Below are 17,026 nucleotides of genomic sequence, written 5' to 3' on the forward strand. Positions count from 1 at the left end.
GCCTATCCATTGCTACTTTAACAAGATCCAAGTAACAATTCTCACTGGGATTTGAAAATACTTCAGGGATGGGGCACCTGGGTAGCTCAGTTGGTTAAGCACCCAACTCTTGGTTTTGGTTCAGGTCGTGATACCAGGGTCCTAGGATCAAGCCCCATGTTTGATCAATGTGGAGTCGGCTTAGGATGCTCTCTCACTCTCTGCCCCTCCCCCTTCTCACACACTCTCTCTCTAAAATAAATAGATAAAATATTTTAATTAAAAAGTAAAAAATAAAATACTTGGGGGGAAGTACCTTTTAATTATATTTATAATTAAATGATAATTACATTTATAATGTTACTTAGAGCCAGTATGCAAAACAAAGAAGTGAGAATAACAGGTACTTGCCGAATTTTGTAACTCATGAAAAATATACTTTCCATCCATTACAGCATCTCAAACCTCAATGAAAAGTTTTTACAAACCTAGGGGTATCTGGGAGGTTCATTCAGCCAAGTGTCCAACTCTTGATTTCAGCTCAGGTCGTGATCTCAGGTCGAGATCAAGCCCCAAGTTGGGCTCTGCACTGGGCATAGAGCCTGCTTAAGATTCTCTCTCCCCTCTCCCTCTCCTACTCTCTCTCTCTCTCTCTCATAAAAAGAGGGAAGGAAGGAAGGAAGGAAGGAAGGAAGGAAGGAAGGAAGGAAGGAAGGAAGGAAGGAAGGAAGGAAGAAAAGGAGGGAGGGAGGGAGGGGAAGGAGAAGGAGAGAAGGAGAGGAGGGGAGAGGAGGACAGGAGAGGAGAGGAAAGGAATTTACAAACCCACAAGTATGTAATTCCTGAGAAGAAATTCCTTGAGCAATAATGAAAAATTTCAGCCTACAATTCTTCTGGACAGTTGTAGAAGAAAGAATCTGTCTGGAAAACCCAATTAGAGTTTTGGATTTTTTTTAAATGAAATTCAGTATAAACGCATTAAGGATTATAAATGTAAATAATTTTCATAACTCTTTCTAGTAACTATTTAGCCATATCTGATTCTGTTCAATCTTTGTTGTAAATCAGTCCCTAGTGGAACTTAATGTTAATTTAAGTGCTCATGAATTTTTCGTATCTGAAATATTATGTGGTCTTTAGTAATCAGTTCTGTCCAATATGTTTTTGTGTCATTTTCTAAACTAGTCCATAGTAGGAATTTACTATGTTTATATATTTGTAAATATATATAAGTAAAAATCAATGCATCTTTATCTGAATGGAAGATGTTATTCTTTCTGTACTAATGCTGTTGTATAAATAAGTTCAGGATCCTTTAGAGATTCTTGCCATGTGCAAGGCAGTTGCATCCTGGGATTTTTTTTTTATTTTTCCACTTACGATACTCAGAGAGGAAATCATTGGGAGAGAGAACTGGTAAGGAAATTAAAGTATTACCAGACAGCATGAGGGCAACTCTAGGCTTGGAGGCTGAAGGGAACAAAAAGAGTCTATTTCTCCATTACTAACTAGTATGAAAAGAAATCACAGTGTAGGAGAGTAACTGACACTCCAGAAGCTGTCAGTGTCTGTTTTAAGGTAACAGAGAGCTTTCATGACCCAACAGTCAGCAACTAGATGACATTACCTGACAGAGCTAGGTCTTTTTTTAAGTCTAACATCAAGAAATCAATCAAAATAGAAAACTTGGTCTTTTCATTGCCAGTTTTATGTTATTTATAATAATTTGCTTTTGTGTGATGTTTTACCCATTTCAATAATTAATGGCATAAATACAGTTGAGGCCATTTTAAAAGTTTTCCTTAAGTTATAGCTGGAGGAAACAAAAGCTCTAAGAATTAGAAAAAAAAAAAAAAAACCTGTAGTTTTTTCAAATGATATTATTGTTTATTTAGAAAATTCAAAATCTGTAGATAAATCTTTTGGAGAAAGGTATAATTTAGCAAGGCTGCTGGATACAAAATCATCATACAAAAGTCAATTGTATTTCCATATGCCAACGACAAGCTGTTAAAGATCCAGTTATAGTAGCGTCACCAAATATGCAGCGCTAAAAAGCAAAGCTAAGATATATCATGTTTGAAGGTGCAACCACTCAACATAGTAAAGATGTTATTTCTCTCCAAATTGATGTACAGGTATAACATAATTCCTGTCAAAAATCCCAGTGAGATTTTTTTGTTGATATCAATTTCTAGAGTCCCAAGACCACTGTCACTTCTGATACCAACTGCAACGAGATGTCCTTAAGACTACCTTCAGGTTTGATCATTTGCCAGAAGTACTCACAGAACTCACTGAAAGCTGTTACAATCACAGTGACAGTCTAGTATAGCAAAAGGATATATATTAAAATCAGTCGAGGAAGAGACATGAAAGTCACAGTGTAGGAAAGTTCCAAGGATGAGTTTCCAATGGTCCTCATCCAGTCAAGTCACGAAGAGTGCTGTCTTCTTTCAACAACAGTGTGTGAGAATACACATGGAGTATTGCAAACCAGGGAAGCTCACCTGAGCCTTCGTGTCCAGGTTTTTCCTGGAACTCAGTTACATTGACATGGTTGGCCATCTGGTGGTACAGTGACTCTGGAAAATAGTGTGGCAGTATCTTTAAAAACTAAGCATAGAACTAATATATAGCCAGCAGTTGCAGTCTTGGGCATTTATCCCAGAAAAATGAAGATTATCTCACACAAAAATTTGTGCGTGAATGTTTATAGCAGCTTTAAGCATAATAGCCAAAAAACTGGAAACAACCCAGACGTCCTTCAACAGGTGAATGGTTAAACAAACTAGTACATCCATAGCATGGAATAGTACTCAGTAATAAAAAGGAACAAGCTATCGATACAAAACAACCTGGATAAATCTCCAAAGAACTAGGATGAGTGAAAAAGCCAATCCCGAAAGGTTACATATTGTATAATTCCATTTATGTACCTTTTTGAAATGACAAAATTAGAGAAAATGGAAAATAGATTAGTGGTTGCCAGGGGTGTGAGAGGGGCAAGCAGGCATGGCTATAAAAGGGCTACATGAGTTATATTTGTGGCGATGGAAATGTTCTGTATCTTAACTAGAGCACTATCATATTCTAATACAGTTTTACAAGATATTATTTTTGAGGAAAGGCATAAAAGGGACACAGGATGAATCTGTTATTGCTTACAAGTACATATGAATCTACAATTATCTCAAAATAAAAAGTGTAATTATAGCTTAATCTAAAAATGAAGTTCAAATTCTCTAATAGAGAAAATGATAAAAACCTCATTAAAAAGCATTAAAGATGATCTAAGTAAATGGCAAAATAGGTCATGTTCATTGATTGGAAAGTTCAGTATTGTAAATATATCAGTTCTCCCCAGATTGGCCTATAGGCTTTAGTATAATTCCAAATAATTTAAGTGACGTGGGCAATCTATAATAACTACTACGTCCTCCGTCCTCTCTGCTTTCTTCCTCCTTCTGTTGCCTGCAAAACAAACATGCCTGCTTTTGAAAGCCTGACGCAGCAGTACAAATGATGGTGTGGTTACAAAAGTTCATACAGTGGTTTATCTCTGTAATTCAGAATGCCAGTAGCACTTTGCTTTCGAAATTCACAAGCTTTTACTGCCATGATCTTCTGTATGCCTCCTTTTCCTTAAATTCAAAAATGGGAATGATCATTATGATAGTGCAAAAACCACAGAAAAGGTTCATGATCCTTTGCCATATTATATTTTTAATAGCATTTAATAAGCATCAGTTTTCTGGTGAATTCTGTTCCAGACTGTTGTTTATATAACAAACATCTATTAATCTTCAACCATGATTCCTGGAATAAAATGTTTTGAAGCATTACCCTCCACCAAAGGTTTTGGAGATAAAGCAAAGTATTTTTCATATATGAAAAACTAGGTAAGCAAAACAGGCATATGATAATAGAGTGTACACTATATACAAAATACTGAAACATAAAGAAAGGGAGTGGCTAGTATGGGGTAAAGCTAACCAAAGACAGCTTATTAGGGGAAGTAAATATTGAACTTGATCTCTTTTTTTTTTTTTTTTTTTAAGATTTTATTTACTTATTCATGAGAGAGACAGAGAGAAAGAGGCAGAGACGCAGGCAGAGGAAGAAACAGGCTCCATGCAGGGAGCCCGACGTGGGCCCTCCATCCCGGGTCTCCAGGATCAGGCCCTGGGCTGAAGGCAGCGCTAAACTGCTGCGCCACCCGGGCTGCCCTGAACTTGATCTTAAAGCAATCAGGCATACATCTTCTGAATTTTTTTATTATTCTAATGTTTTACTGATTTGTAAATCCTAGCTATATTTATAGCAAAATGTCTGTGTGCCTTTGGCCTATCACAGCCTCTCTTAACTTTAGATTTCTTACCTGTGAAATGAAACTGTTGGATAAGATTTTATCTACGGTTCTTTCTACGTCTTTACTCTTTTATATTTGGTTTGTTTCTCTCTGCATCTAAATTGAGACCAAGCCAATGACATCTTGGGAATACAAGCTCTTGAACAACTGCAGTTAAAGTCTTCTAAGAGTTCCCAGTCCTAACACTCCTCTAAACCTCCTTTGATGCTAGCAAATTGTATTTCCTAGATAAGCACATTTTAGCTAAAGAGATCTAGAAGATATTTGAGTATTTGTCAGTGCTTATCAGCTAGTCACTAATGGACTGTGGATCATCGCCTCATCAGTTTTTTAGAGTGAGTAAGAAAAACATTCTACTTCCTTCAGCTTCAGTTATAGAGTATCCAACTGTCATTATATTCCAATCTTAGAGGAATTTGTTTCTTAACTCCAGAAGCTAACATATATACTTCAACATAAAGGTATATTTATCAATCTGCATTTGACCCGTCTCTTCAGAACTTTACCATGATAATTTCTTCTTTGGCTGAACTTCAGAATCACAGGTGTCCAGTCCCTGAGATTTTGAAAAAGTTTAAAAATGTCAATTGAGTGGGGCCTGGGGAGACAGGGGGATACTTACAGAAGAATTGAGAAATAAACTCAGAAAAGAAGGCTGGAGCCAGAGAGTGGAGAACTTTAAACCATATTAAGGAATTTCTACTTAATTTAACAGATCATGGAGAGCTACTGGATATTTTTGAACAGAGGAAGAGGCACATGACACAAATGATTCTTTAGAATTTTTCATCTGATAGCAAGCAGGGTACAAGATAGAGGAGAAGAGGTTGAATGCAATGAAATTAGGAGGAAGTTTCTGGATTCTAAATGATAGGTCATTAAATCTAGAGTGAAAACAGAGGAATTAGAAGGGACGATAGGGATTGGGAACACTTTGCTAAGGTCTAATTGTCAGGATTTGGTAACTGATTGGATCAGAAGGCTGGCCACAAACAAGGGGGGAGAAAAATCAAAGGTGGCTGAGAGGCTTTGAGCTGGAATAGCTGTGTCCATTCACAGAAATGAAGAACTGGGTGGAAAAGCCTACACGGAGAGTAAGCCCAGCAGTTTCCTCTGGACTGCTTGCAGAAATGAAATGCCATGACGGCATATTCCCCATCCCAGTACCTCCTCACCCAGAGCCACAGTGCTAGGAAAATGCTTTTCCTAGTTCAACTCCATTTTGTATTCAGCTCTTGGAAATGGCATTTTATTGATCTCTTTCAACTCATACTGCATATTACTATTACTATATCATTAACTTCTTTATGTGAACTAGCAGTAAGTGGATTTTATACTCCGAAGTATGTAGAGGAGTGAGTCTGGAGAATGCTCTAGAGGTGGGTGGAGTCAGTAAATGCAATCAGGAAGGATTAAATCCTCATTTTAACTCCCCATAATCCATTCACCTTTCACCACATACCAACCCGTATTCTTTTTTAAAATACAAGTCAGATTTAATTCTCCTTTGCACAAAACTCTACAAACAACCCTTTCACTGCACTTGGAATAAAATCCAACCCTTTCGAGATGCCGGGATGCTGGGGTAGCTCAGCACTTGAGCGTCTGCCTTCGGCTCAGGGCCTAATCCTGGGATCCAGGATCCAGTTCCCTGTCGGGCTCCCCATAAGGAGCCTGCTTCTCTTTCTTTCTGCCTGTGTCTATGTCTCTCATGAATAAAATAAAATGAAATCATTTAAATAAATTAATTAAATCCAACCCTTCCACCATGGCCTTGGATAACTCCCCTGGCTTGGAGGCGGCCTACTATGAATCCTCTTCTACCACCACCCCCTCAATGCTCCAGTCACCCTAGCCTTTCAGCCCCTCAACTGTGACAAGCTTTTTCCCTCCTCAGCACGCCTGCTCTTGTTGCTCCAGAGCTCAGCCTATGGTAGTCTGGCCCCAGACCTTTGGCTGGCTGGCCATTCAGGTCTCAGGTCAGAAGTCTTCACCCAGTCTAAACTGATGATCACCTCTCCTCATCCCCCCCACCATCTTCCTCCATCTTTCTCCTCACATCCCCTTGCTGTGTTTTCTTCACAGCATTCTGACTCCGAAATTACCATGTTCGCCAGTCTACTTGTTTATTGTCTGTCTTGTGCACTAGCACATATGCCATGAGAGTGGAACCTTACATATCTTGCTCACCACTGCATCCTCAGCCCCAAGTGCCTGGGATACAATACATACATGTCTGAAGGTATAAATTAACCCCAGAACCTCTGGAAAAACCATCTGCCCCCAAAAAATATCATTTAGAGTAGACTCCACGGTTGAGAGAAGAGGACCACAGAAGATCTGGATATTTGAACGAGTAAATGGTTTGGTTTGGTTTTAGTTTGTTGTTGTTGTTGTTTAAGATTTTATTTGTTTATTCATGAGAGACACAGAGAGAGAGGCAGAGACACAGGCAGAGGGAGAAGCAGGCCCCCTGTGGGGGGATCCCGGGATCATGCCCTGACCAAAGGCAGACGCTCAACCACTGAGCCACCCAGGTCAGGTGCCCCATGGTTTGGTTTTAAAATAAGGAAAGTATTTTGCAGTTCATTCCCTCTCTCTCTCTCTCTCTCTCTCTCTCTCTCTCTCCCCCCCCCCCAACTCCTCCCCTTCCCTTGATACATGCAGAGTCAAACTAGCAGCCGTTAGTCATAGCTAGTAACAGAGAAGCCAGGAGAAAGAAGCCTGGCAAATACCTGTCCAGTTTTCCCAGCCCTGTTGGGCAGAGCACTATTTGAAAATGGAGCCCAGCAAAGTCGTTTGCTGATGATTGTGTTGGGAATAATAGGATTAGGAACCTGTACTTATGGAAATAACTATTTTTTGGTTCTTTGCATTCCCTTGTTCAGGGTTCTACCATCTTACAATCCCTTAGTAAAGTTACTTTGGAAAATGACAAATGGAAACTGGAAAAGGGAGCCTTTGCCCACACCAAGGCTCAGATTTTTAAAGGGAAACAGCATCCCGGGAGGTCAGGCCTTGTGGCCACAGTAGGAGTAGTACATGAGACAAGAATGAAAAAGAAAGCACTTCTACACCAGCTGTGTGAGTTTGACAGGCAATTGAAACAATAAAAATGTGCCATTTTTGATCGGTTAGGAGGTTGATTCGAGAGAGAGGTCTTCCAGGTTCCGTGTCAGGGACCCACGACCCACAGCTCCCGCAGGCTGTCTCTACCCTGCCTAAGAGTAAGTTTGCTTCCCAGAGTTGTCTTCCTGGGTCTTAAGATGCCCTGTGCCGCACCCCCACCCCACCCCTGACTCCCCTTCCATAGATGAGAGATCTAGAAAAGAAGCTGCAGGAGAGGACAGGATGCCGGAAGCTGCAAATGACCCAAAGTTTCTACCACTGAGCTTCTGCCTTTGTTTCAGCCTCTTACTTCTGGTCCAGCTTGACAACTTGCCCTCAGGTCTCAACACTATTTCAGCTTTGACCAGCATTGCGTTTTCCATGCAGTGGAAGGAGACCTGCCTATTTCTTACACAAGTAATTTGACACAGCAGTGCCCCATGTTAGCTCAGCTGTTCTTGGCATTTCCCTCACACAGTCCTAATGACCAGCTCACCCAATCCACTATCCCCAACAGGGGCTGAGTCTCACACTTGCCCCTTCTAACTTGGGAGAGACTCCATTAGGAACCCTTCTCTGTTCAAATATTGGTAAGTTGTGTGTGGAGGAGGTGGGGGAGGATTTCTAATGATGTTCTCCATAGAAGCTCTAGAATTCATTTCAAAATGAATTTTAGTAGTTAGATTTTATTTCTTTTGAGAAGGCACATTATTTTTCAGTGCTCTAGTATTTCTCTAATTCTTTATAACTCTCTAAAAATAACTGCTGCTGAGCTCATAAGTTCATTAGTTAATCCCAGTGGGACTCAATAATGCATATTACAGACCTCTTGATTTTTATAAATTAGATTTTCTCAAGAATTCCCTTACCTGTTATTATCAACATAGCTATATTGACAGGGTCTTCATTACTTCCTAATTGCCCATATTTCTTTTTCTTGTTAAAGATCAATTTTTAAAATCAAACCTTGTCATTTTGAAGGTATCATAGACATGTTATCTTGTTAATATTAATGTTTCATATCTTTCTAGGATTTTTACCCCCCTTTATCTTAGGAAACAAAATTTATTCATTACCTTTTGTTTTAAAAACAAATTATTTTTTGTGGGGGGAAGGGGATTGGGGAATGTCAGTGAGAGGGTAGGGGCACATGCTAGTTTCCCGTGCCCTGAAACAAAGACATAAAAATTGTATTTTGTATTCAAAAGTGACTCTGTCATCAGTTATATTCCCTATTCTAAACCAGCCATAAAATGTAAATTATGCATAGATTGTTGAAATTATTCCATGACCTTTTGGTCTATGACCATGTAGAATAAGGCGACTAGCAATAATTAGAATAGCGAATAGCTGACCAAGAAATTCTTCTAAATTATCTCTTTGGTGAGAACTTAGACTGTCCATCATTATACTAGTAAGCCTCATTTCTGGCAAATTTGATGTGGTGTGTGTGTATGTGTGTGTGTAATATCACTTGAAGAATGATTATTTGCTTTCCCAGACATTTCTTCACTTTATTAAAAGATTCGTTGAAAAGGTAAATAACCCACTTCTTCCTTTAAAGAAATTCTATTTACAGAAATTATATTTACATATAAGTTTTTAAGACATCTACTGCATAAAATGAGGTACAGCTTCAGGCTAGGCTACATCTGCCAAAGTAAACATCAGGATTTTGGCTGCTAACTCACTAGCATATTTTGGCATAGTTTTTGCCCAAAAAAATGTAAGCACTAAGATCAAGTGAAAGAGGAGTGTGGACAAGGCAGACTTGTAAGAAACACTTGGATTGAAGTCATCCCAGGAAAAAGTAAAGGGAATAGGCAAGAAGAAGACACAGCAATGTTTTCTCCTTTCTTACTTAACCCTGTTCTTTGAGCATTCCATTCTCAGTGCTATTCCAGCCATTTTTTGTTTAATTTCTAAATGCTATTATATAAATGTAGCCTCCCTCTTTCTCAGTTCCATTACAAGACACTTTTTAAAAATATATAGTCTTTGGGGAAAACAAATGACACATTTTAGCAGTTTGATCTCTCTCATATCATTTACAGTCTCATACTTCATACTTAAAGTTTCTAATCCTTTTGACCATTTGTGCTATCTTTACCACTTTGAAATTTGCTACAGCTCACTTTTTTAAAAACAAGTGTAGATAAAGGATAAATATTCAGCATAGTATTTTATTGAAGATCTTCTGTCTCCTGCCTTTTGGTTATTTCACGGTGAATAACATCATTGACAAACCATATTTATGGAAGAAACATTAAGAAAGATAAAAGACATTTTCTACTTCGTATAGGATAAAAGGTAGTAGAGTGTAGGGTTCAGATTTTAGGGAAAATTAATCTCTAATATAATAAAAAAAAGAATTAACTTCATTTTTATTTAAGCTGACACTTGACCATCTAAATACCTCCCATTAAAACAAATATTATGCAGTGCTTTTACTATCTTGAATGAATTCTAAAGATAACATGATCCACCTACTTATAAGATAGCTAAATTATTATAATGCTCTAGTTAACACATAGAAGGAATAAAAGTAACTCATAATAAAAATAATATTCATATCAATATTTTAAGTGCTCTAGAAAATCTACATAAGAAGGTAAGAAGGCATAATATAGTAGTCCTGTACATAAAATCACCATGGATTTACAGCTACAAATGCAAGCTGATGCAGATGTGCTGATCCACAACTCAAGCTTCATGGGCAGCAATGCCATCAGCGATGAGGTTTTCCTCAAATGGTAAACCACTCTTGGTAATTATATAAACCACTTTTGCTTATTAATATTCTGGGCAACATAAAGTACAGCATTCCTTCAATTTACATGGTAGTCAGATTCCTCAAAAATTCTGTATGTTAAAAAGATGCCAAAAGTACTTTGAGATTATTTGTTAAACACATCTAAATTCTAAGCCCATATAATTATAAGCAGGGTTTTCAACTACAGGAATAGCTGGTGGAACATTTGAAAACCATGTCCCTGGGTGGCTCAGTTAAACATCTGCCTTCAGCTCAGGTCATGATCCCAGCTTTGTATCAGGCTCCCTCTTCAGCAGGGGAGTCTGCTTCTCCCTCTCCCTCTGCCCCTCTCCCCTGCTTCTGCGCACACACTCTCTCTCTCAAATAAATAAATACAATCAGGAAGGAAGGAAGGTAGGAAGGAAGGAAGGAAAAAGAAAAGAAAAAAAAACATGTGAGTTGCAAAACAATTCATCATGCTCTATTGCCCTGCAAATTGCAGGATTTCCAGCTTCCCTGGCCTTCTTCTGCTAAATGCCAGTAGTTCTTAAAATCATTTTGACCACCAAAAATATCCCTACAATTTCGAAAATGCCCCACAGGCAACTACCATGCCCATTAAGAATCACTTATTGAAACTGGACAAAGGCACTTTTTTGTAATGAAGCACTGAGACCCTGTACTTTTTGATACTGAATTGATTCTATAGATTAGGAAACTGAATTCACCAAAGGTGAATTATCCAGAAAGAACAAGCCTGCCAATTCAAAACGATACGCAAATCTTTTCCTGTAAACCTGGTGGGTATTTAATATGGGAAACCTTTTACTCCCTGTACTGTGGGAACCTCTCTAGATTAGGACAGTGGGGGTCTGAAAAGTTCATAGTCCCTAACAATAGGAGCTTTTGATTAAGGTAATACTGTGCTAGAAGAAATACTAGGAACCATATTTATATCCTTCAAATAACATGGTTATTTCTGAATAATTTTCCATATTACACATCATTGCAGCTTATCAATAATGGCTGCTTTTTTGATTGGCCAAAATTTTCCGTTTTTATATCCTTTTATGAATAGATATAGTGTTTCTGCCCTGATGGAATAATTTTTCCTAAAGTAGTGTATTCTTCAACTACTAGAAAGCTGCTCTGAAAGTTTCCATTCTCCAAGCATTGCTTAGATAGAGGGTACTCATATCAATTTGTAAATATTGCCATTGAACTTTGGCTCGGACTTTTAAAAAATGGTCTCCAAACATGTTCTTGAAATGTGTACATGCAGCCCTAGGTGGATACACAATAACCTAATTTTCAAATGCTATTTTAATAAAATTATTAAAAACCGACTTCAAAAACTTTTGAAAAGAAAGCCATTTTTGTGTAAAATATTCACTTTACTACTCCTTCATTTAGGGAGAACTCTCCCTCTCCCACTTGGTTCTCTATAATTCCGTTTCTAAGCCACTTTTGCTTATTACCTTTACTCCTAGCAATTTCCCTTCCTTTGACAGAGCACACATTCTCATTATTTATACTCTTAAATTGCAGGGGTAAATGTTGAGAGCCAGTGCAGGTACTCAGTTATCTCAGGGACTTTGGTCTTTTCAGCCCAGGACTAATCAAGCAGAGAGTCATCATAAGCTAAAACTAAAAAGCCTTTATAGTGATTTTATCACCAGGGAAATTTGTTCATCCTTCAGAAAGATTGTCACCAGGAAAGAAAAAAATAAAGGAGTTAAAATTGCTTCAGACCATTGACTCCTTAGGTCCCTCTAGATTCCTAGATTGAATTGGTTTTCAAGGGGTGGGAGGAATTATGAGAAGAATTCCCTGAGAAAGCTTACAAATTGATCATAGCCTTGGTAACACTAGTAAGTGTAAGTGTGATCACTATGAAGGAAATGCCAAATGAGTCTGGAAGCATGGGAAATGAGAAGGAAAAGAAGACAATTAACACCTCTTTTTCCTTTCTTTCTTCCTTATTGTTTTTGGGGATGGGTGTTGCCATGTAGTATGTATCTGAGAATAGTCTTTCAAAAGGAATACAATGGATTTTAAAGTATTTTATCATTGGAAGTGCAATTAGTTATTACTATAACGAAACTAGATTTGCAAGCACCCATAGAAATAGGAATAGGAATTTCATAAACCTAGCCAGAAACTAGGCCCCTTGCAAATGTATCTACAGTAGGTTCGTCTGAGCATATTTAGAACTGCTTGCTTGGGTTTGGAGAATATAAATGCCTCCAAATTCAAAAGAATTCAGTAAGATTGTCATATGAATAAATCAGCGAAAATCATAATAATAAATGTCTGGATGTTACATTTATTTTAAAGAACTTGAAAGTTTACACACCTATTGATGTGGGCAGGCATATATATATAACCACCCCCCCCCCCCCCCCCCAAGAATTCTTTTAAGACTTGTCAAAAATCAAGTCCGGCACTTTAAGGTTTGTTTGCCAGGATGAACCTACACTTGTCTCTCTCTCCCTCTCCCTCTCTCTCTTCCACTGAGTAACACTGAAATTTGCCCAAAATGAGTAAGCAGACAGAGAAATGACCTCATTTTTTAATATGAATATAGTAGTGTTGGAGGACGTTTGTAAAGGATAGGACTTCAATACTGGATCATCGTTCCCAGGGCAGGTTCAATAGGCCAAATCGCAGAGGACAAGGGGAAGGAGCATCCTTGTGAGGCCTATAAAGAGAGGGCTTCCCTACTAGGACCAGCTCCCACACCTAAGTCCCATGCACAGACTGTAGCTTTCTGCTCTCTGTCGACTGCAGCCATAGCATCCTTATTGTTGTAACTCCCAGATTGTGATACTGTCACAAAACTGTTGCTAGGCAACAAATGTGGTTACCAGGTCTCAGCGAATAGCTGAAGGGGAAAGCAAAGTGTTGCACCATTGTAGAGTAACCATAGCAATGACCTACTATTACAGACTAAAGAATTATCATTAACAATGTTAAAGTATCAGACGGAGGCCCTGAATCCCAAGACTTCCAGGCAGTATCTCTGCATAATTGAGCGATCTAGGAAGAGATTTCAACTGTTTCAAAGCTGTTCACTCATTATTTCTACGGTAGAGTCTTCGCTATTATTTTTACTTTTTAATTAAAAAAAAAATTGTTAGGAAGAGACGGGTACAATGGTATCGCCAGGAGCCGGAGCCGGTGAATCTCGTCATCTGTGCTTCGGACTCCGTCGCCGGTACCTGTTTGCCCGGGCGGGTCCCCCTTGAAAACCAGTGTCCGTTATTAAGTCATCAGAGTGAAGCCACCGAGAGCAGCTGTACAGTAACATCAAGCTGTAGGGGACAGGCTCAGCCCGTGTCCTCCTGACCCAACAGGAGGCCTCGATGCTCCTTTCGCAGTCAGTGCTCTGAAGCACTTTTTCAGCTTTTCTAAGACTGTCCCCGAAAAAAAAAAATTTTTTTTTAAATGGGGGAGCCTCCGGGACAGCGGCAGGCCCGCCCGTTCGGGGTCTGACCCTTCAGGAAGCGGTTCGGGTCGCGGGGACCCCGCGGAGAGGGGGCGGCAGGGGGGCGCGGCGGGCTGCGCGGGGGACCCCACGGGCGCGCGCGGGGCCGGGGCGGCGGGGGGCTCGGGGGGGGGGGGGGAGGGCGGGGGAGGGCGTGGCCCCGGCCTTCGGGCGCCTCGATTGGGCCGCGGGCCCGGGCCCCGGGGCGGGCTGGGGGGCGGGAAGGGAGCCGGGGCGGGGGGGGGGGGGGGGGCGCGGGGGCACAGGTGCGGCCTGCGGAGGCGGCGCGCGGCCGGGGGGGCTGGAGCTGGGGCGCGGGGCTGCGCGGGGCGGCCGGGGAGGGGGCGGGGGCGCGGGGCTGCGCGGGGCTGCGCGGGGCGGCCGGGGAGCTGGGGCGGGGGCGGGGGAGCGGGGGCGCGGGGCTGCGCGGGGCGGCCGGGGAGCTGGGGCGGGGGCGGGGGAGCCGGGGCGGGGGCGCGGGGCGGCCGGGGAGCTGGGGCGGGGGCGGGGGCGCGGGGCTGCGCGGGGCTGCGCGGGGCGGCCGGGGAGCGGGGGCGCGGGCGGGGGCGCGGGGCCCGGCCGCCTCGTCACCGGCTCCGCGGCGGTGTCCGCTTTGTTCTGTGTTGCAGGCACCGACCGTCACGAGCTGACGTCCTGGAAGAGCTTCCCGTCCATCTTCAAGTTCTTCAGCGAAGCGTCGGAGGCGAAGGGCGGCTCCCCGAGGCCGGCTCCGACGCGGCGCTCCCACCGGCTAAAGCACGAGGAGCTGTGAGGGGCGGCGGGCGCGGAGCGGGGGCGCGGCCGGGCGGGCCCCGGGCCCTCATTAGCTCGCTTTCCTCCCGGAGCGGGGGTCGTGAGACGGTCGGCTGCGGAGCGCGGAGCGTTATTTCTAGATGAGCGCACCTGCCCCAGCGAGGCGGGCGCCCCGGCCCCGCGCCCCGGCCCCGCGCCCCGGCCCCGCGCCCCGGCCCCGGCTCCGGCCCCGCGCCCCGCTCGCGCCCCGGCCCCGCGCCGCCCGCGCCGCCCGCGCCGCCGCCCTGCCCCTCGGCCCCGGAGCCCGCGCGGTCCTACCGCCCGCCGCCGCGCAGCGCCGCCCGCCCGGGCCCGGCCCCGGCCCCCCTCAATCCTGCCCTTCTCCTTTTTCCCCTTTTTTTGCCCCCCCCCCCCCGAACAGAAGCAAACTTTTACTCTAGGTTCCAGGCTCCCATTTTAGGTCGATTTTTCCCAAAGAGACTCTTTACGCCTTTCCTTTTTTTTAAGGGAGTTCCTCCCCCCTCCCCCCCCACCTCTCCAGAAAAGCCAAATTTAAATTCAGAGCGTGCGCGCCCTGCCGTGCGGCGGCGGCCCGGGGGTTCGGAGCGTCGCCCCCCGTCCCGCCCCCCCGCCCGGAGCCGGAGGCCGCGCGGGCCCTGCCCCGGGGCTCGGCCTCAGCGGAGGCCCAGCTCACCCTCCGGGGAAGGCCCCGGCCTCGTGGAGTGTCCAGCTTTGCCATTAGAATTGACTCTGCTCCTTAACTGTCCGCTGCGCGGGGAGCGTCCGCCCTGTGGCGTGGGTCGCACACTTGCTCCGCTTTTTAGATCTTAACGGGGAGAAAGTTTGTCGTGGGTGACGAGGATCCCACCTGGCAGGGCGGACCCCGAGCCCCGGGGCAGCCAGGCCCCGTCAGGGACGGCGTCGCCCTGTCCTCGGGGAGGGAGCCTGGGGCTGCTCCACCCTTCCCTTCTGGAAGGCCAAGTGAGGCCAAAATGATTCCGGTTTTTAGTTTTCTGCTCCAGCAGAAAGGGAAAGAAAGCCCTGGTGTGAAAGATTGGCTGCTCTCAACCCAGTGGCTCGGTTTTCAGTAGTCCATGTCCTCTGCAGGGTATAGTGCCCTACAGCGTCAACAGTTACTTTAATCCAGCTAATATCTGGCCAACACTGTGAAACGTAAGAGGCAAAATAAGTTGAGATTTTTGCTGATTTTTTTTTAAATTCAAATATTGAATCTCAACATCATCAATTTTTAATTGAATTTAATTACTAGTAAAGATTCTGTTTCTAGCAGGTGAGGGTCGGAATTTAATATTTTTTCATCCTTTTTTAAAGTATATGCAACGATATACCTGCCTTATTTGAGGACATGATAAAATGTACCCAAAAACGACGGAGAACTGTCTGCCTCCTCAGAAACATGACTTAAAATAACCACCTCATGGACAAGATGTTTTTATATGATGAACCGATCTCAGCAAGTTTTAAAACTGACAATGTCTGTGTTTGGTATATAAGTACATTAATTCGTTCTTCTAGTTTTAATGATGGCAAATTAAAGTGATCCTTTTTCCACTGGTCATATATACACATCTTTTGATATTATTTTAGCAGAAACCGCGTAAGAGGAAAAATCAAAACGTCATTTTATCCAACACCTGGATAACTTAATATGTTGTAACCCAACAACGTCAAGCATGTTGGTCTGCAATCTTTTCTGTCTTAGAAGTAATGGTGAACTGTATACAATAATGATACCTTCCTTCCATTATTTCCACAATAATGAGAGGATTTGAGAATTGATGTGGATTGAATATATTTTTCAAAGCGTTATAAATGGTGTGGTGTTTTCACTATACGAAAGTATTCGCAGGAAAACTAATTTTAGTGCTTTTTAAAAAAAAATCAGCACTTGTGCAGTGCTAAATTTATGACACGTGTGCACCTGAATTAGAGCAAAGTACATGTGTTCAGCTTATGCAGCAAATCACTCCTGTTCCTTCTCTGGAGTTTTCTCACTTCTCTTTTTGAAAACCTTTACTTGCAACCTGAGTGAATCACTGCTTAATTGCCTTTAATACTTTAAAACTGCTGTGTTGTTAGCCTTGTTTAACCATCTACAGAGAGCTATTTGCAAACTTAAGTTGTGCAAATGTAATTCCTACTTGTGGATCCGAGCTGCAGCAACCCGGAGAGAGTTAGGCAAACCATCTGAGACCTCCAACTGATAAGTGAGAAGATTCCTTGTAATGTAGGATTTTTTTTTTTAACCTGTTGATTATGTGTCTGTTGGTATAAATGTAGTAATAATCATCCACCTCAATTTTCCTGGAGTAACAACAATCGGTTGGTAGTAGCCCGCCTGCTTGGAGGCGACAAGTGTTAACAGTATTTCTGCTCTAATCTTCTTCCCATTCTGGTTTCTGTAGACAGGTTTTTAGGAAACTAGAGGCTTATGGTTAGGATGTAGGCTTTTAAAAAAAAAAAATTATATACCCAGTTCCTAGAGCAAACGGAATGGGAAGCAAGGAGTTGTTGATAAATCCGAGATTCAAAATAGTCCTGTTAAAACTTAAAA

General features: G+C 42.5%; 1 protein-coding gene across 12 annotated transcripts in view; it reads left to right on the plus strand.

Annotated features, from left to right (window-relative positions):
- Window positions 1-17,026, plus strand: part of ARB2A (ARB2 cotranscriptional regulator A) — a 413,243-nt gene that overhangs the window by 391,468 nt on the left and 4,749 nt on the right. For 10 of the 12 annotated variants that reach the window (XM_025992896.2, XM_025992899.2, XM_025992901.2 and 7 more), the window contains one exon: window positions 14,328-14,615. The exons of the other annotated variants lie outside the window; for them this stretch is intronic. In XM_025992896.2, coding sequence (XP_025848681.1) covers window positions 14,328-14,470 — 143 coding nt within the window. In that variant the 3' untranslated portion in view covers window positions 14,471-14,615. Of the gene's footprint in view, window positions 1-14,327; window positions 14,616-17,026 lie in introns of those variants that run through there. 12 annotated transcript variants of the gene reach the window in all.

Source organism: Vulpes vulpes, chromosome 14, assembly GCF_048418805.1.
Source record: "Vulpes vulpes isolate BD-2025 chromosome 14, VulVul3, whole genome shotgun sequence".
Taxonomy (NCBI): Eukaryota; Metazoa; Chordata; class Mammalia; order Carnivora; family Canidae; genus Vulpes; species Vulpes vulpes.